The sequence below is a fragment of the Felis catus genome, chromosome A2 (genome assembly GCF_018350175.1).
Source record: "Felis catus isolate Fca126 chromosome A2, F.catus_Fca126_mat1.0, whole genome shotgun sequence".
NCBI lineage: Eukaryota > Metazoa > Chordata > Mammalia > Carnivora > Felidae > Felis > Felis catus.
This window is the reverse complement of record NC_058369.1, coordinates 58,487,746-58,504,974: the sequence shown is the minus strand read 5'-3', so window position 1 is coordinate 58,504,974 and position 17,229 is coordinate 58,487,746. Positions and strand designations below refer to the sequence as shown.

The window sequence follows — 17,229 nt, the reverse complement described above, 5'->3', positions numbered from 1 at the left end:
ACTTCAGCCAGGTCATGATCTCGCGGTCCGTGAGTTCGAGCCCCGTGTCGGGCTCTGGGCTGATGGCTCGGAGCCTGGAGCCTGTTTCCGATTCTGTGTCTCCCTCTCTCTCTGCCCCTCCCCCGTTCATGCTCTGTCTCTCTCTGTCCCAAAAATAAAAAATAAACGTTGAAAAAAAAAAATTAAAAAAAAAAAAAGTTGACCAGTGTGAACTCTCTAGAAACACTCTCCTCTTGTGGTTTGCATGGCTTTCTGCCCTCACGGTCTTCTTCCTGTCTTGCCACCAGCCCCTTCTCAGTCTAGGCTGTACCCACGGCCCTGCTGACCTTTGCATGCTGGCAGGGCCCATGGGCGTGGCCGTGGGTCTCCTTGTCCTTCCCTGGAGTAACCCTGTCCGGTGACTCAGGAATTAAATCTCCAGCCAGATCTCTCTCTGAACTCTAGATGCGTATATCTGACTGCCTATTTGTAGGACTGCCAATAGGCATCTCCAAATTTCTTTTTTTTTTTTCAACCGTGGTAAAAAAAAAAACAAAAAAGATCACATAAAATTTACCACTTTCATCATTTTTAAGTGTACAGCTCAGGAGTGTTAAGTATTTTCACACGGTTGTGCAACAGATGTCTAGAACTTTTTCACCTTGCGAAACTGAAACTCCCGTTAAATTCCCTCTCCTCCTTCCCCGGGCTCTGGGCAACCACCATTCTACTTTCTATTTCTACGGTTTTTGACTCCTTTAGATGCTTCACGCAAGTGGAATCATATGGTGTTTCTGCTTCTGCAATTGGCTAATTTCACTGAGCATAATGTCCCCAAGGTTCATCACGTTGTAGCATGAGTCGGAACTGCCTTCCTTTTTAAGGCTGAATAATATTCCATCTGGGTTGCTTCTACTGCTTGGCTGTGGTGAAGAATGCCCCCATGAGCACGGGTGGTGAGCACCTTTTGGAGACCCTGCTTTCCTTTCTTTTTCCGAATTTCTAACGGGACCCTCTAACAGGTGGCTCAAAATGGAATTCTGGATATTCCCCACGCCTCTGTCCCAGCGTCTCACAAGTGGGAGCCGCGTCTCCTCCCTGGTGCAAGCCCACAGCCCAGGGCTTGCCCTGCTCCCTCCCAGCCTGTCTCTGGCCTCCAGTCTTGCCTCCACGTGGCAGCTGTGAGGACTCCTGGAGAACTGAAATCGGCACATGTCACTCTCCAGCTCCAATGCTCAGGTGAATCTTCATGCAACCCAGAGAAAAAGTCCCGAGACTGGGCACGCGGGCCACCACTCCCTTGCTCGGCTCACACCGCCCCCTGCTGGCTGCTTGCACACAGCCCGATCTTTCCAACCTGGGGTCTTGGTGTGCTGTCCCTCGTTCTAGAACATTCTTCCACCACTCTCCCTGTGCGCCCCATCTGAAGCAGGGGCTTCACCGTCCCTCCGGTCGGCCAGCCCACCCCTGGCACCGACCGCCTGCATCATCATCCTGGTCGCGTTTCTGCTTAGTGCTCATCTGGCTAGGACGGGGGCCACATGGGAGTCGGACTCTGCCTGTCTGGACCCCGGGCCTGGCACAGAGTAGGTGCCCAATGAGTATGTGAATTAAAGAAGACACGGATGAGAGGCGGGTGAATGCGTAACCGAGTGGTCTTCTTGGGGCTGGGGTGTGCCACACGGGAGGCTCCCACCCAGGCTGCCAGGTCCACCGGAGTTTTCATGCCCTCTGGCACTAACACAGCCAGCTTTCCTCTCCCCGCTCTCCTTCTTGTTCTTCATCCACAAGTCTGCATCTGATGTTTGGTGTGAGCCGGGGTCTGCTCTTCGTACTGCTGCAAGGGGAGCACTTGATGGTTGGCAGGGATGGAAGCGTCTTTGTTAGCGAGGTGCGGGGTGGCGAGCGGCAGGGGCTCCGTCAGAGGACCTGAGTTCGAATCCCGACTCCGCCACTCAGTGGGTGTAGACTCTGTGTGACTTTGCCTGCTCTCCTTACACTGAGCAAGAAATGGCCCTGGACGCGGGGCCCCTGCACTCGGTTGCTCGGGCTGTGGTGGCACGGTCAAGGACACGTCTGTTGGGGAATGCGCTGCACCCTAGGGGTGTGTCTGCCTAACCAGCCGCAGAGCGCCACCTTCAGGGTCAGCTGTCGCTTGATGGGTATACAGTAGGTGTTCCTCCACCTGGGGCTCTGCCCGGTTCCATCAGGCAAACAAAATGGGCCCCTCTCAACCCCACAACTACATCTGCCATCTTGAAAGGTGCTCTGAGTTAGTCCGTTGCAGTCTATCGGGTGTGATGTGCCACGTGGCTACACCACAGGTGCTGTCCCCTCTGCTCTTGAGGGTTCCCTTGCAGACCAGATCCCACCAGGCCCCCTGCACCTTTGCGCCCAGAGCCCCCGGGGGCGGCAGCCAGGCTGAGGCTGTTGCTGTTGGTGCGTAAGGCCAACACGTAGGGAGGCCAGGCAGAACACACGCCCTTGGCCCTCGGTCGCGGCCAAGCCGAGGGCATTCTCTCGGGAGACCTCTTTCTGCTCCATGCCCGGTTGCAGTTCTCTTCTTGACTGCGACAACTCAGTGCTGTCTCCTCCTTCCTCTCAAGCTCGTTCATGTGAACAATCAGCTCATGGCTTGTGCACTTGCTCAGAATTAATAGATGCCTGGCATCCCTGGTACTTGTTCTCCCGGGGGGGCCCAAGGGACGCCACCTTCCCTCTGTCTTGGGGACGTGGGGGGCAGCTGCTCACCTTGAGTGTCTTGTCCTGGCTCTTGGAGGACTCCATGACCAGGTAGGCCCCTTTGCTGTCACAAAGGCGGTCGGCAGAGCCCTGGAGCAGCAGGAAGGGCAAGGTCAGCTTGGGGAGGGCCCGCTCCACCCGCGTGACGGCATTGAGCAGCTGGTTGCCGAAGCACACCTTCAGTCCCGCCCGGCAGATGAGGGGGTCCGCATTATAAATGTCGACCTGCAGGAAAGAGAGAGAGAGAGAGAGAGATCCATGAAATGTTGGGCAGGGGGCTTCCAGTCCAGGGGCCCGGACCTGTTTCCTGGGAGCTTTCCTCCTGCTCTGGCCTGAACGGCTGATTCGGGTCACGTCCGCTCCTCTGGGCTGTGGGTGCCGAGCGAGAGCCAGGAGCAGGGCCAGCCCTTCCAGAAGGCCGACCTGCACTACTTTTGGCCCCCCTCCTTCCAGGCTCCGCTGCATGCCGCACTCACACCCGTGCCCATGGACAGTTTCAAGCATTGATTTGTCACCAAAAAGATGTAAGCAGCATCATATCGTTTGCTTTGATGATTTCAGTCAGGAGTAGCTCTGGAGAGGTTTTGGCGTTGATCTGCGTGGATTCTGTTTTTTCTAAGTCTGTCCACCTGGAATTCTGTCTGCCTGGTGGGCGTGGGTGAGGAGCACACGCTGAGTGCGGGGGTAGGAGGGGCTCTGCTGGAAGGCCCGGGGCTGCTGCGAGGGGTGCCAAAGGCCCCTGGCAGGGCACTGCCCCCTCAACTTCGGGAGAAGCAAGGCCCGGGGCAGGTCTGGGCCGCAGAGGTCGCCCGCCACCCTGACAAGGAGCCTGTCACCACACCTGCACCCTCAGCCGTATCTGCCCCTTCACGGGATGTGCCTAGAGGCGGGTCTGACGTGGAGGTCCACCCAGCCGTTGGTGGGGCTGCCCTGGCACCCTGTCCTGCTCTCCCTACCTTCTGGCTGGACTCCTCTGCCTCTGAGGGTGCCTGCTCACTCTGGCCCGAGGTGGGGCATCTGCCCCACAGAATCTGGGTAACAAGTTTCTAGAACTCTCTGAGGCCCATATGGGAAGGTGTGAGACCACAACGCCCCTCCGCTCAGTTTCCTCATCCTTGCCAGTGGGTACTTAGCCAGTTGGAGAAGTGCCCTGTGGTGTCAGGACTGGGTGAGGGAGCAGAGAAGCCACAGGGATGAAGCTTCCGGGAAGAGATGCTCGTGAGGCCACCAGAGAATCCACTGCACTCTGACTCTGACCCTCCAGGTGTGGGGGCTACATCTCCCCTTCTTCACCACCCCCTACAGGGCCTCCGCCAGAATCCTGGATCCGGGCCAAGAAGGGACAGGCTGTCTCGGGTCGCCCCTGCCATCCCTGGAGTGATCTCATGCTGGGGACTGAGCATGGCACACCAGACCATTTGTGAAAAGCCACGCGAGATGGATTAACCACTTCCTGCAGCTGAGCTGGTGTTGACTCCTGCAGGGCCAGGCCATCTGCTTGGGGACTGAGAGGATGAGAGACTGGCCAGGACAGGGCACAGGCAGTTTCTGGCTTGACCGCATGGCCACAGCGGGAGAGCATTCGGGGTCTGCATGGAGGCGTGTTTGGGGAGAGGGCTGTGGGGCCCCCCAGAGAGACCTGGGCTTAAAGTCTGTCGTAAACTGATGCCAACAAATACAAAGGCAACTGCAGCACCTCTGACCGGACACATACTTTGTGCTCAGCGCGGGGCCGGGGTGTCACGAGCAGGATCTCGTTTGGGAAAAAGAAATGAGGGTAGCCAACATTCATTCCTGAACTCTCCTGCGAGTTTGGCTCTGAGCGTTCAACCCATTCAACCTTCATGACCTTCGTAAACACACTGCATGAGGAATGGCTCTCTTACCCCTGTTTTGCAGAGGAGGTGGCTGTCACGAGTTACCCAATTCCTGTTTTCCCCTATAGAGCCCTGGATGCGCAGTTTGGAACACTACCACCCAGAATAAAGACTACATTTCCCAGCCTCCCTTGTAGCCTTGTAGGGAGGGAGTGTGCACTTTCTGGTCAAGGAAAGGTTAATCCTACCCTTGCCCCTCCCACCTGCCAGGGCAGACACGGGTGGAGTACAGAGACAGGTGATGCCACAGGGACAAGGGCTGCCCCTTGGAAAGAGAGAGAAAAAATGGATGCCATTAGCCCTGAGAAGTCACTGTGCAGGGAAACAAGCCTCTCTCCTGTTAACCCTGTTGTTGTGGTCTGGTCTGGGCAGGCTGGCGGGCCCCGGGCTGACAGCACTCCATTCCACGCTGCCAGGGCCCTGGTTGTGTCCTTGCGAGAGTACAGGGCCCGAGCCCGTTAGACCACCCCCCTCCTGAAGCGGCTTGACACTTTGCCCTGCTGACCCAGATCACCCTGGGCACGTGAAGGCCCTTGAGGAGTTTGCTCCTGGGTTTAATTGCTCTGACAATCAAGTGGTTTCCTGCTCTTGGCTCTTGGCTTCCTTTTTCCACGTCTGGATCACATAGGCCCTGTTTACACAATGATCTATTACGGGCCTGGGGAAGGACATACCAGATGTGTTGGGGAAAGGGCAGCCCCTGGTATAAACCATGGCCAGGGTGGAAGGCGAGTGGCAGAGGGGAACTGGGACCAAGAAGGAAGAGGAGGGCCATGTGGAAAGCTGAGGCTCAGAGGGCCCAACCCTGCCTCCAAGTAACCATTCTGGCCCAGTCATGGCAGCCTTTGTTTTCTGAGAGCTTGAGATCTAAATCTGCCCAAAGCTTAAGATCTAAATCTGCCCAAAGTCCTCCTTTGGGGGTAGCAATGTGTCCTATCATCCCCAGGAAGGAATGGACAGGGCTCTCCCTCCTCGGCCGGGTCCGAGCCCGGAGCACAGGTCTGCAGAACTAGCCCATTCAAAACCGGAGACCACAAGGTCAGTCCCAAAAGATGTATGATTCCATTTCCATGACGTTCTCGAAATGACAAAAATGAGAGAACGGATTAGTGGTTCGGGAGGGATGAGGTGGGAGGGAAGCGGACATGGAGGGATTCTGGGGCTCGACTGTATCAGTGTCAGTATGCTGGTTGAGTTACTGTCCTACAGATTCGCAAGATGTCATCACTGGGGGAACTGAGGAAGGGTACATGGGATCCCTCTGTATTATCTGTCACAAGTCTGCGTGAATCACAGTTATCTTCAAATAAAAAGTCTGATTAAAAATACGTAACAAAGATCCAGTCTTTGGTACTCTCACGCCCAGCTCCCTCCATTTGTTGGACCACAGCTGGTCCTGCCAGTGGAGGACAGTGTCCGCTGGGGACCTACCAGCCAGAAGCTGTGGATCTGAGTCCAAGTGACTGAATTTTTGTTCCAGATGACTGACTTCTGGGGACACCTCCACTCGCTGAGACTTGAAGTCCTTCTTCTTGGTTGGGGTAGTTGACTGACCAATATAAGAAAGACCAGAGGAGTGAGGGCCACTCAGCCCTGACATCTCCTAGCTGTGTGATCTTGGGCGAGGCCCTTCTCCTTCCTGGGCTTCAGTTTCCCCACAGGGAGGACCTTGAAATTCCTTTTGGGTTGTAAGTTTCATAAGCTGTGAATATGTTCCTGGCCTCCTGTGTGTGTTTTAGCAATCGTCAAGTACTTCACGGTTTTCTGAGGCTCTCAGGGCCGTCAGCAAGGTTGAACTGGACAGCCAGGAACATGCCAACTGGGGCTCCTGACTTCCGCACAAGGTCTCTCTGTGGGAAGAGACTTTGCCCCAGAGCACAGTAAATATAGCTGCAATCCACAGCTGGGAGTTTTCTTGAACCTTTGGTTGAGCAAAATCTAGGCCCCACCCCACCAGTCAAAGCTCTTGACCTATTTTTTTGAAAATCTGTTCTGTGATGGAATGCAAAATTACATTTTTAATTAGAATAATACTAAAAATAACTAACACATGGAGCCCTTAACTCTGTACCGGGTGCTACATGAAGTGCTTTACTTGTATTTGCTCATCGAAGCTTCTCAGGAAACCTCTGTAGGGACTGGTATTATTCTTCTATCTGTGAGGAGCCTGAAGCTCAGAGAGGCTGTGTGACTCACCCAAAGTTACACAGTAATTAAGGGGCGGAGCCAGGATAAGAAGGTAGGCAGGTGGGCTCCACATTAGCATTCTGAACCACTCACCAGGCTATGCTCACCTGTCTAGAGAAGAGAAAGTAAAGGTGGGTCTTGTGCACTTAGATGGCCAGGAGCTGTGGAGGTGGCCCTTCCAGAAAAGAAAGGGCTGGGTCCCTGGTGAGGACCAGAAACGTCTGGGCCTGACAGATAACGAGGTGATCCTTCGCGGACTGCCAAAGGGCAAGGGGGTGTCCTCTGGGCACAGACACACAGGTGTCGTTCCACATGACAGACACACACAGCCCAGCAGGCCTCCTCTCCTGAGGCTTCCCCTCAGGTACCTACAGATGTGTCTACAGCTGGAGCTTTCTCACCCTCTTTCCCTCGAATCCCTTCCTTTTCCTCTGGAAGCCTCATGCTTCCACCTGAGCTTTAGCCCACCCATCCTGGGACTCCCACCTCCTTCCTCCACTCTTTAGGTCTCTGTTAATCCATCCATTTCCTTCACAGGAAAATCAGCTCACCTTCTCTGGCATACTGGAGAGAGAGTGCGTAGCAACTCTGCCCAAAGGATGGCTATGAAACTGTGGGGACCCTAAAACGAACCGGCAGGCCTTTGCAGAGACAATCTCTTCATTTCCCACCTTTGCCTTGAATGGCAGGAGAGGCAATTTGTTGTGGAGAGAGTTGGATGAGGGAAAATCCTGTCCTTCGCATGTTGGCTTCCATCTCCTGTCTCAAGTGTTTTCCCAGCCGGGTGCTCTTTGTCTCCTTGAGGGTCTGTTCTGCTTTCGGGCCTCAGGTCAGGCCTCACTCCACCAGGCTCCCCAGGCTCTCAAGCTAGGGGCCCTCCACCAGCCCCACGCGCACCGGAGTCTGCAGTCCAGTGTTCGTGCGCCTGGCCCGGCAGTCAAGCATCAGCCCTTGGGGCCAGCCCTGGGAGGCCCTTGGTAGACACTGGATGGATGGATGGATGGATGAGTGAGCCTTCCTCTAACCCAGTCTGTCTGAGAAGCAGCACTCAGGCTCTGGGGGTCTGGTGCACACTGGGCGGCAGCTGGGAAACTTCGCAGCGGGCTCGCTGGCCCACAGCTGGCAGAGGGGCTGTTCACAGCTGGAATGACACCAGGCTCAGAGGCTTCATGTCACAAAGAAGGGCTGGGCACCGGAGAGGAGCGCCCCCCGCCCCCAACGAAGGCCAGCTCTCATGAGTGCCAGGTTCATGGGATATCCTCAGGGCGAACGAGAACTCAGCATAGGAATCGGCCTGAACCGAAGACACGGCCCGCTGAAAGTAGGCTTGCCTGGCGCGGCCAATGCAAGCTCTCCTCTCCGTGCACCCTCTCTTGTTGAGCCTTGTCCAGCTGTCCCTGGGGCCTGGATGCCTGTAGAGTCTCTCCTCTCTTCCCACACTCAGCTCACTGCCCCTTGCTCTGGGAGGCCTCCCTCCCTGGAGGCACTGTGAGCCATCACTGTTCCTGTCCTTCCTCCGGGCAGGCATCCTCTGTACCTACAGCCTGGGGCTGCCCCTGACATTTCCAGTTTCCAGAATCCCCCTTCCTATGCCCCTCTTCTTGTCTGCTGGCAAACCCCTGGGCCCCTCTTCAGGGCCAGTTCACATGTTTCCTCCCACTGACAGGCGCCCAGGCACTGTTGGAGAACCTGGCACTTCCCTCCAGGGCTCCTGTATCTTTGACACAACTTTTGCTTGATGTGATAACAACAGCTCCCATCGGCATGGTGTCTACACGGCACCAGGCTGCGGCCAAACCCACCCCCCTGCCACCCCACTCCAAGATGGATCAGTGGCACTGTGTGGTTTCCAAGGTCGTGTTGTGGCACAAAGGAGGAGACAGAGTCGGGGATCTGGGTCCGGACTCTTCCCACCGAGCCTGCTGCCTGCCTCTTTGTCCTTCTCCAGAACCACCTTTCTGCCCTGTGGCCGTGACCCCAGAAGACAGGGTGGCTCATCGGGTATTTCCAGGCCTGGCCCGAAGCGGGGCTTCCATGAAATCCTGTTGGTGTAACGTGCCACCTGCAGGATGGCAGAGGGGAGATGAGGGTCTTGCCTGATGCGGCACAAGGTCCCCCCAGCTCAGCTGACTGAAGGTAAGTCAGGAGGCCCGAGTCACTGCTATGGCTGTTGGAGGACGTGCCCACCCTTGGGGGCTGAAATTCTCGAGCCAGACAAGAACCATCAGAAATAAGGCCACTGTGGTTCCATTCTGGATAGACACGGGATGAATCGGGATTAGCCTACATGTATGAGTTACCGCTGAATCAAGAGCGTATGAATTACTGAGCATCACTGAACATTGCAAAAACCCAGCACAAGGTTCTGGGGCTTCCTTCTGGAGGGCCGAGGATCTTCACAATCAGACAGGCAACCCTGCCGGCTCCTTCAGAGTGGAGCTCCCTGAGTTGTGACCCCGAACCCAGACACGGCTCCTGAGTGGTCACCAAAAGAAGGGGAAAAGCGGCCGCTGTACTCTCCACGCAGTCACATTGGCCACAGCCACCTTTTCACAGGCCCAGGGATTGAATACGAAGTGAGAGAAACAAGAAAGAATTACAGGGATCTTACAGGACCACCTCCGTCACGGCAGGTCACAAACAGCAAGATCCCGTCACCGCAAGTCTTAAAAAGTTGGTGGCAACTAAGGAAACCAAAATGCAGATTAGATAGAGAATGAAGACAGGGAATTACTGATACTTTTCCAAAGCGTGACGACGGCATGGGGCCATGTGTGAATGTCCTCATTCTGGATCCTTCCTCTTGGGCAACACACACTGAAGTATTGAGGAGTTTAGGGTCCCGGGTGCCTGCAACTTAACTTTCAAATGGTTCAGCCAAAACAATGTACCTACTTCACCACCCTGGGTTGGGCAATGACTTCTTGAACATGACGCCAGATGCACAGGCAACGAGAGAAAAAAGTAGGGAATTGGGACTACATCAAAATGAAAACCTTTTGTGCATCAAAGAACACTATCAACATAGAAAGGCAACCCACAGAATGGGAGAATATACTTGCAAATCACATACTGACAAACGGTTCATGGCTAGAATATACAAAGAGCTCCCGCGATGCAACAACAATGCCACCCAAAACATCTGATTGAAAAAATGGAAAAAGTAACGTGAATGGACACTTCTCCCAGGAAGATATACAAATGGCCAGTAAACACATGAAAAGGTGCTCAGCACCACTGGTCATTAGAGAAATGCAAACCCTTTTGGGTGTAAACCCAAAAGTACCAAAAGCAGGGTCTTGAAGAGACAGTTGCACACGCATGTTCACAGCAGTCTCATTCACAACAGCCAAGAGGTAGACGCAGCCTGGGTGTCCGTTGACAGACGGATGCATGAACAAAATGTGGTCTATCCATGCCATGGAATAGCATCCAGCCTTCTAAAGGAAGGAAAGTCTGACACAGGCTGCAACAGGGATGAGCCTTGAGGACACGGGTCAGTGAAATGAGCCAGTTACAAAAGGACAAATACTGTATGATCACACTCGTATGAGGTCCCTAGAAGAGTCCAATTCATAGTGACAGAAAGGGGGACGCTGGGTGCCAGGGGCTGGAGGCGACGGGGAGCAGAGCGTTATTATTTAGTCGGGACACAGTTTCAGTTTGGGCAGATGAAGAAGCTTTGGAGACGGGTGGCGGGGACGACTGTGCAACACGGTGAGCATGCTTAAGGCCACCAAGCCCTACGTTTAAAAATGGTTAAGATGGTAGGTTTTAAAAAATGAATTACTGGGACCTTATGAAGATAAAAAGCTTCTGTGCAGCAAAGGAAACAACCAACAAAACTAAACCAACGGAATGGGAAAAGACATTTGCAAATGACACATCGGACAAAGGGCTAGTATCCAAAATCTATAAAGAGCTCACCAAACTCCACACCCGAAAAACAAATAACCCAGTGAAGAAATGGGCAGAAAACATGAATAGACACTTCTCTAAAGAAGACATCCGGATGGCCAACAGGCACATAAAAAGATGCTCAACGTCGCTCCTCATCAGGGAAATACAAATCAAAACCACACTCAGATATCACCTCACGCCAGTCAGAGTGGCCAAAATGAACAAGTCAGGAGATATAGATGTTGGAGAGGATGTGGAGAAACGGGAACCCTCCTGCACTGTTGGTGGGAATGCAAATTGGTGCAGCCACTCTGGAAAACAGTGTGGAGGTTCCTCAAAAAATTAAAAATAGACCTACCCTATGACCCAGCAGTAGCACTGCTAGGAATTTACCCAAGGGATACAGGAGTACTGATGCACAGGGGCACTTGTACCCCAATGTTTACGGCAGCACTCTCAACAACGGCCAAATTATGGAAAGAGCCTAAATGTCCATCAACTGATGAATGGATAAAGAAATTGTGGTTTATGTACACAATGGAATACTACGTGGCAATGAGAAAAAATGAAATATGGCCTTTTGTAGCAACGTGGATGGAACTGGAGAGTGTGATGCTAAGTGAAATAAGCCATACAGAGAAAGACAGATACCATATGGTTTCACTCTTATGTGGATCCTGAGAAACTTAACAGAAACCCATGGGGGAGGGGAATGAAAAAAAAAAAAAAGAGGTTAGAGTGGGAGAGAGCCAAAGCATAAGAGACTCTTAAAAACTGAGAACAAACTGAGGGTTGATGGGGGGTGGGAGGGAGGGAGGGTGGGTGATGGGTATTGAAGAGGGCACCTTTTGGGATGAGCACTGGGTGTTGTATGGAAACCAATTGGACAATGAATTTCATATATTGAAAAAAAAAGATGGTAGGTTTTATCTTCCGTGTATATTACCGCAATAAATTGGAAAAGACTTAAGCTACGCATCCATATTGCTATTTCCATATGTAAGCACAGATGAAAGAAGTATGGCGTAACATTTCCCATTTGGTGAATCACGGGGAAGCGTACGTGGGACTGTGTTGTGCTGTTATTGTCCACTTTCCTGTAGGTTTGAAATTCTCCATAATTAAAATCGGAGGAGAAAGCTCCTTTCCCCACAATCCCAGTTTTCAGGTTCTTTGGTTTCCCTTTGCCAGTAGGAGACACACGTCCCTTGGGTAGGCTTGGAGCAGGAAGACGCTGGTGGGCAGAGTCCCCCGTTTGGGGCTGGTGTCTGGATCGGCCGCTTACGCCAAGGCTTGGCAAGTCGGCTGCCTCTGATCGTCCCGTAAATGGGGGTCCAAATCCTAGCTCCCGGGTGGCTTCGAGGTGACCGATGGTGTCTTTGAGCGCATTTGGCCCAGGTGGTATTCCCATGGGAACCCAGCCAAGCTGGTGGCTTCTTTCTTCTTGGATGATGTGACGCTGCAGGGCAGGGAGAACGCGTCAAGGTCTCCGGTCTGGCTGGCAGCTGTGACGACTCCTGACAGTCTGGAGAGTCCACCGGCTTCAGGAAGTCCGCCGGCTTGTGTGCTCAGGGCTGCGAGAGTCTGCAGCGGGAGGAGGGCTGTGAGCAAGAAACATGCGAGGGGGCAGGGGAGGGGGCAGGGGGCAGGTTAGCGGACCTCTCGTGGGCAGGGCACAAGACCAACGTAGTCACATCGTCGTGCTCCGTGCTGGCTGCCCCCATATGGAGCTAGACATGACAAAAGACATTCTAATGGCCTCTTGTGGGTTTTTTTTTTTTTTTTAAGGCACCAGTAAATTCTTAGCTGCTCCAAATAGACAAGTCGTCTGTGGGGAATGTAAGCTAGGAGTGATGGAGAGTCACAAAATAAAATTGGCTGACCAAACTGGGCACACTGGAAAGTTAATAACCGGTTCTCAGAGGGGATTTCTGTGGGAGGCTGTGTCCTGGGGACAGAGTGGGAGGCTGAGGCCTATCTTTAGCTGTGGTTACAATTAGTCAAAAGCCTCAGGGATGGCCGAGCTTTCCAAGGCCTGGCAGGAGCCTTCCGGAGGGCCACGGCAGATACAGCCTCCCTGCGGGCGGGGGTGGGAAGCGTGCAGACAAGAAGAGCTGGGGAGCCTCATCCTCAGCGCTGGGCGCCTCTGAAGTGCTGGGTGGGGGTCTGGAGAGGCGCCCACCTGGAGGAAAGACAGGAAGAGAGCTGGTCACTCCCCACAGCTCTCTGGGCGCCTGGATCTCACCATCTGGCCCTGCCGGCGTGAGTGCCAACTCGCCAGGATGCGCTCCGAGGGCAGCCAGCACGTTGCGAGAAAACAGACTTAGTTCAGAAGACACAAGGCCTCTGTGTACAAACAGCGGATGCGCCGCCTTGAGGGTATGCTCGGAATTGCAGCCACTGCTTTTTCCCAGTCTCCACCAGTTCACAGGCTGAAGGACACAGCTCAGAAAAAGCGGTGCGTTCTGTCTCTGTGCAGTCGGGGGCGGGGGCGGTCGGGGGCTCGAGGGTGTGAGGAGATCATCGGCCACCTCCCCTCTTCACCTCTTGCCCCAGTGCCTTTGGCCTGAGAACTATTTAGAACATTCAAGGCTTCTCAGAGTGGGAGGGATTCATCACATTCTGAAGAACCCACTGTTGAGGGCGGAATGATGAATATATATGGCAGCACTCCAGTGTTCTGACCAAGGATGCTAACCATGTAGACAAACATAAAAAATGCCCAAGTGGCAACTTCTTTGTTCTCAGGAATTTAGTGCCAAGGGCACTTGGCTCAGAGTAGAGCGATCTGGGCTCAAACCCTTACTTAGTGGCTGTGTGTCCTTGGGTAAGTGACTCGCCCTCTCTGGGCCCAAGTTTCCACAAATGCAAATACTGGTAAGAAGACTGACTTCCGGGAGATGTGGCCGGACAGAAGGGCTAGGGCGTCTGACACAGAAGAAGGGTACGACAGTCACACACTGGCCAGTATCGAGACAACACGAGGCATTTTCGGCCTTCATTCCCAGAAGGCTTTGCACGCGCTGGGAGAACGTGCCTCCGTGGGCTGGTGGCCGTGAGGGATGTTGGTTCGCGAGGGGTGTCATGCTAACGGGCCTGGGTGGGCAAAACCCACACAAACACTGTGCTTTTGACATTCCAACGACAGATCCAGCCTGCTTCCCCAGAGACAGACTTCCAAATCTTCCCAGAGCCCGTGGCTCCTTCCACCGGGTCCTGCTTTATAGTAAGCTTGTCAGGCCAACGTTTCTTTTCTTTCTGGGGCTTTTAGAGCCGCGGGGTTCCATGGGAAATATCTTAGCTAAAGATGTGCCTGAAGACACCCTGATGTTAGATCCGAGGAGGTGCCTTTTCTGAACACATTTTCCCCCTGGGCGTTGCTATTTTTAAGGCTCAGCAGAATGTTCAAAGAGAGCCTCTGAGTGGCGACAAGCAGAGGGACTGGTTCTCTGCACCAAGGAATGGAACCGCTCGCTCCTTGTTTATTCCAACTGGAGTCCAGCTTTCGGGCTGACCACCGTCCTGCCTTCCTGGGAGGCTTCCCAGCAGGGAAATGTTTCCGCGTTTCTAAAGAATCACCTCTCTCTGGGGTACCTGGGTGGCTCAGTCGGTTAAGCGTCCGACTTCAGCTCAGGTCATGATCTCGCGGTCTGCGAGTTCGAGCCCTGCGTCGGGCTCTGTGCTGACAGCTCAGAGCCCGGAGCCTGTTTCAGATTCTGTGTCTCCCTCCCTCTCTGACCCTCCCCTGTTCAAGCTCTGTCTCTCTCTGTCTCAAAAATAATTAAAACGTTTAAAAAAAAAAAAAGAATCACTTCTCTTGTCTGAGTGGTCAGAAACCTGAGAAATGAGGGGTGCTGGCTCCACGTTCACACCCGACTCCCGGCTTTTGTAAGGCCTTCAATGGAATTTTCCACTATTTCAAAAATGAGATAGAAGCTCCGAAATTTACCACTTTTAAACAAAGAGGGTTCGGAATCACAAAGAGGGTTCGGAATCACTTCGTTATCTTTTTTTTTTTTCCCTTCCTGTTTTTGCCCAAGTACCTTCAGGTGGTAAGATAAACAATTTGGATTTGCACCTGGATGTTTCATCTCAAAGATGTCAAAGGGGGCGTCCCCTCTCTCTCTCTTTCTCTCTGTCTCTCACTGTTGTACTAGCACAGCAGAGGCAAAGATAATTGGTTTTGCTAGAGAATGCACATTCAAGCCAGAGCCATTATTCGGGATGCCTGCTGGTGGAGGAGCCCCTGCCCCCTCGGATCCCCTCACAAAGTGAATCCTGCACACAGGGCAGTGGCCCCCCCCACGGGCTGTGGGCACCAGTGACTGTAAGACAGGAAAAAGAATGTAGTGACTGTAAATAGTAGCTGGAAGGAAGCAGCCAGGCATGGGCTTCTGAATCAGATGGGTTCAGCTCTGGCCCTGGTGAGGTAGGCCACTTTGGACAAATTAGACCCCTATGTAACCCCTGAGCCTCAGTTTCCTTATCTGTGAAATGGGGTTAATGTTGATCTCACCCATGCACATCAGGATTAAACCAAACAGCATGAGTTTGACTTTGGTGTTTCTGGGTCCCAAAGTGGTGGTGCCTTTTGACTATATAGATTGGCCTTTTGAAATTTTCTTTTCTTTTTTTTTTTTTTTTTTTTTTTTTACTTTTTTTTTCAATGTTTATTTATTTTTGGGAGACAGAGAGAGATAGAGTGTGAGTAAGGAAGGGGCAGAGAGAGAGGGAGACACAGAATTCAAAGCAGGCTCCAGGCTCTGAGCTGTCAGCACAGAGCCCGACGCAGGGCTTAAACCCACGAACTGTGGGATCATGACCTGGGCTGAAGTCGGACACCCAACCGATGGAACCACCCAGGCGCCCCTAGATTTTATTTTCTTTACTCAAATACTCTTTGATCCTGGTGGGTCAAATCTGGCCCCAAAATGTGGCTTTGGGGGGCACTGTGCATTTTAAAAATTAGACTAAAAATTTCCAAGGAATGTGGATAACTTGGGTGGATGGGACCCCCATGACATCCTACAGGTACCTCCCCATCCCTACCACCTAGGGTCTCTCACTGGTGTCATTCATAAACAGGTGGCCCTCAGAGGCCCGGGAGCCAGACTCTTGATCAAGAGTTCTCCCTCCCACACATTGCGGAGTGTTTCCAATTAGTCATGCCCTCTGAGTGGCTGAGAGGGCCAGCAGGTCACATTTAATAATGACACTAGAGTCTGGGTGCTCAGGTCTCAGGAACAGCCACTGGAATACCACAGCACCCTGCTCTATTTTCCAGGGTCCTCGGGGAGCCGATGATCCCATGATTTCAAATTCCTAAGGCAAGAGGGGAAACTAGGCAGAAGAGTGGTAAAATGATTTGCTTAATCCTGAAGACAATTCCAGTATCTTTCAGATGCCCAGGGTTGCCCGCTGTCCACGGGCTATAAGCCACAGGGGTCCTTGCCCCCACTGACAGAGCAGGTTGGGGACCACACCCACCTAAGCTCTCAGGCCAGCCCCTCCAGCGGGTGGGCCCAGGCAAATCCTCTGGACCTGCCCAGTCCCAGCCGGCTCATCTGCAACATGGGGCTGCCGTGCGGCTGGAAGGGCACATAGCACCGGCCTGGCACACAACACAAGGGCCCAATCAAAAGCAGGTTGCAAGGTGCTGGGCTTCAGCTACCTGGGAAGTGAGCCAGCTCGCTGAACCTTAATAGACCAACCCAAATCTCTGGGGTTTTGGACTACACTCTGGCCCGGTATCTCAGGCACGTGAGTTGACCTTGACCTTTTGTCCCTGCTGACCTCGGTGCCTGGTCCCAGAGGTGGTGACATCAACCAGATGGCATAACCCCCAGCCCCTGTCTCTCAAGGCCACCTTACCTTTTCTTCCTGGGCTTCTTTCGGCGGGTTTTGCTTTTAAAAATAGTAGCACAGCTCTGCTTGGGGGGGCTGTGACGTGTTTCGGGCAGGGCGTTGGCCCCCATGAGAAGGGGTTCACGACGTGCCTTATGATCTGACCTCAGTTTACCCCTTGCTGCTCACCTGCTGCCCTCTGTGTTGTGGCTGAACCACAGTAAATGGGCTGCCCTCCCTTCAAATGAGGACTTTACTGGCACGGTGACCTCTACCAGGAACCCTCTTCCTCTTGAACCCCCTTCAGCTCCTGCACCAGCTCCCACCTCCCAACACACAGACGTATGACTCTTGGCCTGGCCTGAATCCAATCTGCTACCATCATCCCAATTGGCCCCCCAGAAATTGCCCTTCTCTATGCGGAGTCCGTGAAGTTGGGTGGGGTTGACCCACCCCTTTTGCTGGACAGTCAGCCAATAACAATCAGCCCTGACACGTTTGTTGGCTTTGCAACGGTCTATCTTTCTGCTGCAGTTGCTTAGGAAAGCTGCTGGTGGCCGCCTCTGCTTCCACTTGGGGAAAGTTTGCCTGGGAATGAAGCCAAACTAGGGGATATAAGAGCTGGGGAGCCACAGACAGTGAACAAGACTTCTGAGCCCCTGGATCCAGCCATGCCTGAAAGGCTTTAGTTCCATTCATC

At 53.3% G+C, this 17,229-nt stretch overlaps 1 protein-coding gene across 6 annotated transcripts in view; it reads right to left on the bottom strand.

Annotated features, from left to right (window-relative positions):
* Positions 1-17,229, bottom strand: part of MGLL (monoglyceride lipase) — a 248,328-nt gene that overhangs the window by 3,833 nt on the left and 227,266 nt on the right. For all 6 annotated transcript variants that reach the window (XM_045052040.1, XM_023250085.2, XM_023250083.2 and 3 more), the window contains one exon: positions 2,731-2,946. In XM_045052040.1, the coding sequence (XP_044907975.1) occupies positions 2,731-2,946 (216 nt within the window). The remainder of the gene's footprint in view (positions 1-2,730; positions 2,947-17,229) is intronic.